Here is a 7,358-nt window from a genome sequence, read left to right as displayed (position 1 = left end):
TCTACCCAAATCTTACAAATTAGCTCTCCTAGATCCTAATTGGGCCGCAGCTATGAAAGATGAATATGATGCCCTTCTGCAGAATAACATGTGGCAGTTAGTTCCTCGTCTTTCCAATGCAAATATCGTTTCGGGCATGGGTTTTTTCGCCATAAATTTGATTCTGATGGGAGTCTTGCACGTTATAAGGCTCGATGGGTATGCCGTGGTTACTCTCAGCAACACGGCATCAATTATGATGAGACTTTCTCTCCAGTCGTCAAGCCTAACACTATTCACACTGTCCTTAGCATCGCCATCTCTTCTTCCTGGCCAATTCATCAATTAGATGTCAAAAATGCTTTTCTTCATGGCTCTCTTCAAGAAACAGTCTATTGTCAACAACCTCTTGGCTTCGAACATTCCACCTATCCTAATCATGTTTGTCGTTTTCAAAATTTTGTTTATGGTCTTAAACAAGCACCACGTGCCTAGTTCCAACGCTTTTCTATGTATGCTCAAACCATCGGTTTTACCCCTTCCCGTTTTGACACTTCTCTCTTCACCTTTGATCACAACACCAACACTGCTTATCTTCTTTTATATGTTGATGATATTATCTTCACACCTTCCTCACAACATTTTTTAGATCATATTATCTATCTTCTTTGCCACAAATTTTCTATGAAAGATTTAGGTCTTCTTCACCACTTCTTACGTATTGCTATTATCTGTGACTCCTCTGGTCTTTTCTTATCTCAACGACATTACACTCTGGATCTTCTTTCTCGTGATGGTATGCTTGATTGTCAAACTTCTCGTACCCCTGTTGATACAGGTTCCAAACTCTCTGCCGACGGTGATCCTTTCTCTGATCCTTCTCTTTATCGTAGTCTTACCGGTGAACTCCAGTATCTCACTCTCGCTCGTCCTGAGATTTCTTTTGCTGTTCAACAAGCTTGTTTATACATGCATGATCCTCGTATTCCACACTACAATCATGTCAAACGTATTCTTCGATATCTCAAAGGCACACTAGACTTAGGTCTTCATATCAACAAATCCTCTCCCACCTCCTTGACAGCTTACTCTGATGCAGACTGGGCTGGTTGTCCAGATACTCGTAGGTCCACATCTGGATTTTGTGTTTTTCTTGGTAACAATTTGGTTTCTTGGTCTTCAATACGGCAGTTTATGGTCTCCCGCTCGTCTACTGAAGCCGAGTACCGCGTTGTGGCTCATGCGGTTGCTAATGCGGTTTGGTTGCGCCAGTTGCTGTCGGAGCTGCACCGTCCTATTGAGCAAGCTACCATTGTTTATTGTGATAATATTTCAGCTGTCTACATGTCAGGGAATCCGGTTCAACACCGTCGCACCAAGCATATTGAGATCGACATTCATTTTGTTCGAGAGAAGGTGGCTCTCGGTCAAGTTCACGTTCTCCATGTGCCTACTTCTGCTCAGTTCACTGATATCTTTACTATAGGCCTGGCGAGTACTCCGTTTCAAGACATTCGTTTCAGTCTCAACGTCGTCGAGCCTACCGTTGACACTGCGGGGCATGTTAGAATACAACCTGTAATAGGATTAGGACTCCTACTCGGTTTGTAATAGGGTTAGGTCACGTGCGGCTTGACTCTTATATATACCTCTTGTACTGGAGAGGGCACCATATGAACCCATGGGCATATGCACCCACTTTTCATAAAATGCATTTTAAGCATGTTTTAAAATGTCAAAAAATCAAAAGAAAATATCACGCATACATGTTCGCAAATGTGTATACGCGGCACAAAGTTTTATGAAAAAATATCTTTTTGTTTTGTCTCCGCAAAAAAGACAAATTTCAGTGCTTCTAAATAGTGTTTCACGACATAAATTTTTGTCTTTTTGCACAGGCCACAAAAAAAGTTATTTTTCCGTGAAACTTTATGCACGCACATAGAACATGGAGACGTACCCGTGCAATTTTTTTCCAGATTTTTTTAGAATTTAGAAATGTGTTTTTCAAAGTGGGTTCGTATGTACCCGGGTTTATATATCCATGCATTTCTCTCTTGTACTGGCACAATATTGCGTGAACAATTATTCAATACAATTCTACGATTTCAGCATCGACAATTAACGTGGTATAACTCGAGGAAGGCAGATTCTTGAAAGAGAATATTGTTATAGTGATAGGATAGAAGTTACCATCAGTGATTTGCAGGACGTAAGGTCGATACGAGGTGTTTGTAGAGAAAAAAAATACACCTTGGTGTTGAAGGAGACATAGTGGACTAGTAAAAGAAGACGGCAAGAAGAAAACAAAACGCCCCATTATGTTATATTCGATGCTGTTCTTAGGCTAGTGATGCTCGACTCTTACGGCCTGCGTGTCGCGAGACAAACCCATTTTGGTTGACACATGGACCCATTCCAAAGAATGATATTGATGTGACAGAAACAAGAGAAACCAAAACACCACTAGCTCTCGAACGTTACCATGTGTAAGGTGAGTAGGGAAGATGCTTAAATAAACCAATATTTCTTAAAGCATCGATGTTTATTTGTATAAGGTAGACGTTTAATTAGGTGTCTCGTTAGAAATACACTGATGCTTAAAAACGCTTAAAAAATCGATTTATTTTTCTAAGCACCTCTTTAAACACCTAGCATTGTACGACACCTAAGAAGGCTATCAGAACATATATGGAGTCGAAACAATCATGCGTCCACACATGTCACCTCTAAAATCGAGGGACCTAAGAAGGCTATCAGAACATATATGGAGTCAAAACAACCATGCGTCCACACATGTCACCTCTAACATCGAGCAGCCGTCGCCAACAACACATGCTACTAACAAAGAAAATCTTATGTACATGCCATGCAAAAGAAAGATGCAAGGATACTGGGGGTTTCGGATCCCTCGGGACAAGATGAGTAGATTTTTTCCATGTTGTTGTGTTTTTTAATAAAACTTCAACTTTATTAATTAGAAACAACTGTTACATCGTCAATAAAGAAGGTACAATCTTATTCATAGGCTCCTCAAATCAATCACTAGTGACAATTTTTTTTGCTAGCCTAGCAATTTCATGAGCCACCTTATTTACTTCCCTATTACAATGTTCAAATCTAATAAAAAAAATCACAAGCCAAAAAATAACAATCATAGACAACTATAGCCGCCGCTCCAGCCGAGTGTCCTCAATTCTTCATTGTGTCAACCACTTCTATATTGTACGAGTTAACAACAAGACGATTGCAACCCGCCTTCTGTGCAAGGAATAACCCAAATTTTAGCACCGCAACTTTAGCTGCTAATACATCAGCTCGACAATCAATCCTCCAGTTTCCAGCGACAATGAACCTGCCTTTGTCATGTCTAAGAATCGCCCACGCTGTACCCTGAAGCAGATCATGATGAAAAGAAGCATCAACATTCAGCTTAACAAAAACCCTAGGAGGGATGCTCCATCCCCTGTTTTACTAGTTGCCTTAGGGGAGCAGGCATTAACATAGCTTGCCATTATGGCACGAGCTCCCATCGAAATTTGGTTTGCATCTTGAAACTTTCCTTTTCGAACAAGTTTCTATTTATCGCAAGGTTTTGGTTACCGGTCAAATTTTCAAGATTTCCCATGATTACCGCGTATTTCCGTGCCTTTGGGTAAATCCTCATACCGAGCAAAAATTATCAATTTTTTTGAATTTAAACACTTGATTTATAGTAAAGTATGTAGGATCTACTTAATGCCATGAGAGTTGGTTCTGGCTGTCCGTAGCAACCTAATTCCTGTTTTGAGAGGTCTCTGATTCAAATGTTCGATCATTCACGTATTTGAATTAATTCAACTATAAAATTCGTTCGAAATATTCTCGGTATTTCTCAGTAACCGTGGTAACCACGTTTACCAATCCCTAGGGTAAAAATGCCTCATTCGGTAACCAACACATCGGTTTATCACACCATAAATACCAAGCTTTTATAGCGATTAATTCACGCGCGTTCTGAATGCCCCCTATAGATATTTCCTGATCTTGCATATAGATATTTCTGTTGTTGTTGTCATCAAGGGGAGTGAGAGGGGTTGAAGTTTTTGTTTTCTTTGAGGGGGAAGTCAGAGTTGGGGGCTGGAAGTGAGTGATTAGGCCCAACATAAGCGCTGCGTCATGGGCACCAAATTGGAACAGGGCTATAGTTTTCTGAGCGAAAATTCTAGACTCACGGACTCTTACGGGCTAATTCTCCTGCACGCGTTATTCAGATGGAGAAGAAGCAGTTGGCGTGGACATTTCGTTTCTTATCGATGTCCGAGAGAAAAGCTACTAGCAAGTTCGTCCACGTGGTGAATTATAGATTTAAGTCTGTTACAACATCCAATCATCCATATAATCTCCGTGTTTCTTCTGTTTTCTACCAGTCATATTTCATATGTGCATAAGAGTTAAAATGCTTTCAGCGGGCATGTTGGGGCGCGCATACCAAGTTCCCACATTGCAAATATGATCCTGGGCTCCTAGCCATTAATATGTTTAATTCCACATTTTCTTCATCTAATTTCTAAATGATAATGTGCAACATCTATCTCCTGGTGAACCTTTTTTTCTTGCGACTGTATCTCCTGGTGAACCTATTTTACGATAAGATTTTTAGGGCATTTTTTTGATGAGTTTTTCTGGTAGCCCTTAAATAAAATCAAATATAATCAAGTGCAATTCACATTAAGTTTTCTACTCCTAGTTAGTTGTAAAGAACAAGTTCAATTCAGTCTGATTTAGTTCTTGACATGACCATGCTGCCAGCAACTCCTTTTCTCTAGGTAGCACAATAATTGTACTTGTTTGATGTAAAGGACATAAATACAAGGAAATAAACTGGAAGCTTATTTCAAATTAACTAGCTAGTGGTGTTTGTGTAGTTCAAGAAAAAGCTGGTCTTTTTCTCGACAAATAAGTTGACATGCAAAGAATCAGTGAATGTATTTGCAAGAAAGCAAACATAATTATCGATAAAATTGGTTGTGATTGTCACTGTAGACAATGGCAGTAGCTAGTTGGAACTAGATACAAACCAATAAAAAACAAGATCTCAAATCTCCAACCAATAAAGAGTTCAACCCAAATTTTACAATAACACTATTATATTTAAATAGTGATTATTGCAATACATGGATAATTAATTAATGCACTAGGTTGCGCTTGTGACCAGGTAAGACAAACTTATGAACTTGCAAGGATGGCAATCAGATCGACATCCGCACAATGCTGATATGAACATTGTCTTGATACAACTTTATTTGTATTTTATTTCAGAATTTAAACAACTAGTTTGGGAGGGTCACACATGGTGTTGTGTGACACTTTATTTGTCACCGCTACATCGACATATCCATCGACTAAACAACGGTGATCCAACTATATATTACTAGAGATCTTTTCTTATCAGTAGGCACCAACTCCAGTGCCAACGCCGAATGGCGCACTAGTGGTGGTTCCGTACAACGGCACGTTGACATTGCACATCATTGGCAAGGTCCGGAGTGCAATGGAAGTCATCACCTCAAACTGAGCTATCTGGTGTGGCTGCAAAAAGGTACCCTGTGCCAATTGTTGTTGTTGAGGTTGTTGCCCGAGTTGCTGCTGCGATTGTTGTTGGGGTTGGGAGACACATTGGCCCAACTGTTGGGGTTGTTGTTGCTGAGCTTGGATGATACTCTGAACTTGTTGTTGTTGTTGTTGTTGTTGTTGTTGTTGTTGTTGTTGCAGGATGATAGAGTAGATGATAGCACGGATTGACTCATGGCGGGATTGCCCGGGGATTTGCCGCAACTGTTGGCAACATTGTTGCTGCATCATATGGCAAATCCTCTGCTGCAACATTTGTGACCTAGCAAGACATCGCTGCATTGCCACAGGGATGCACTGCTGCTGGAGGAATACCTTGCATGGGTTTAGTTGCTGCAAAACAGATGGATGAATAACTGGTATTTGTTGTTGCTGTGAAAATGGTGGTTGTTGTTGCTGCGAAAATGGTGGTTGTTGCTTCTGTGAAATTGGTGGCTGTTGTGAAAATGGTGGTTGTTGTTGCTGTGAAAATGGTGGTTGTTGTTGTTGTTGCTGCTGCGAAAATGGCGGTTGTTGTTGCTGCTGCGAAAATGGCGGTTGTTGTTGCTGTGAAAATGGTGGTTGTTGTTGCTGTGAAAATGGTGGTTGTTGCTGCTGTGAAATTGGTGGCTGTTGTGAAAACGGTGGTTGGTGTTGCTGCAAAAATGGTGGTTGTTGTTGTTGCTGCGAAAATGGTGATTGTTGTTGTTGCGAAAATGGTGGTTGCTGTTGCTGTGAATATGGTGGCTCTTGTTGCTGCGAAAATGGTGGTTGTTGTTGCTGCGGAAATGGTTGTTGTTGTTGCTGCTGTGAAATTTGCGCAACGGCACTTGCCGCCGCAAGAGCGAGGAGGGCAATGACGAGGAATGTCTTCATTGTGGATTGGTGTCAACTAGTGTTGCTTGGTTTTGATGCTTGTGCTTGTGATGATCTTTATACTTCATGCCTATTTATAGTAGCCCGGGCACCACCTCTTTTCTTCTTTGCATCAGCTTTAATAATTTTGTTTGGCTGCATCTGAAATGAATTTTTTTGGTACATTGTGTTTGGTTGCGCTAGCTACAAGCGTACTTTTGGATTAATCATCAAAGTTGCTTTTTAGTTGTGCATATGATCGCACACAAAGTACAGAAACCCCGATGTTTGTTATATATGACTCATCTTATTCACTTTACATGTCACACACTTATCAAGATAGTATCACTTTTGCAACCGAGTTTGGAACCTTGTATAGGCTATCAACCATAAACTAAAGAGGCAAAACTTTTGTAGGACTAAGTTGCAATCGTGTGTGGGCTGTTAAGATATGCTCGATTATTAAAGCCTTGCGTGTGGAAGGTTCTTCTAGAGTCGGTTGCTTTTTATACAACTAATTTTGTATTTTCCACTAAGATGATAAGATGAACCGACGCCTATAGAGCATGACATGACTCATCGAATTCCCTTTACATGTAAAGGATGATAATTGCTTACAAGATACTCCTACTAGCATATATCCGGTCCTAAGTCTAGACATGTCATCATTAGTTCCGTGTTTTTGTTTAGATAAATCATCAGTTCCATCTATTTGTGAAAGCTTTTTTTGGGGGGGGGGTGATAGTTTTTTTTGGCGCTAGGGTAAAAATCTTTTTTGATCTAGGGGGAAATGATAGATGGGGCTGGAACAGAGGCCCCCAGCCTAGAGCGAGAGATTAGGCCCAACATAAGCGCTGTGTGTTAGGGCACCAATTTGAATTGGGCTATAGTTTTCGTAGGCCCCAACGCCACAAGCCCAACTGACACTCCGC

The 7,358-nt window shown here is 40.6% G+C and overlaps 1 protein-coding gene across 1 annotated transcript; it reads right to left on the bottom strand.

Moving 5' to 3' along the window:
- Window positions 1-5,249: 5,249 nt before the first annotated feature.
- On the bottom strand, window positions 5,250-6,511 carry LOC125528645 (glutenin, low molecular weight subunit-like). The gene has a single exon (XM_048693085.1). It carries the CDS (start codon window positions 6,445-6,447, stop codon window positions 5,410-5,412), a length of 1,038 nt encoding a protein of 345 aa, XP_048549042.1. The 5' UTR covers window positions 6,448-6,511; the 3' UTR covers window positions 5,250-5,409.
- Window positions 6,512-7,358: the final 847 nt, after the last annotated feature.

This window comes from Triticum urartu, unplaced genomic scaffold (assembly GCF_003073215.2).
Source record: "Triticum urartu cultivar G1812 unplaced genomic scaffold, Tu2.1 TuUngrouped_contig_5007, whole genome shotgun sequence".
NCBI lineage: Eukaryota > Viridiplantae > Streptophyta > Magnoliopsida > Poales > Poaceae > Triticum > Triticum urartu.
The sequence above is the reverse complement of the archived record's forward strand: the minus strand, read 5'-3'. Positions and strand labels throughout refer to the sequence as shown.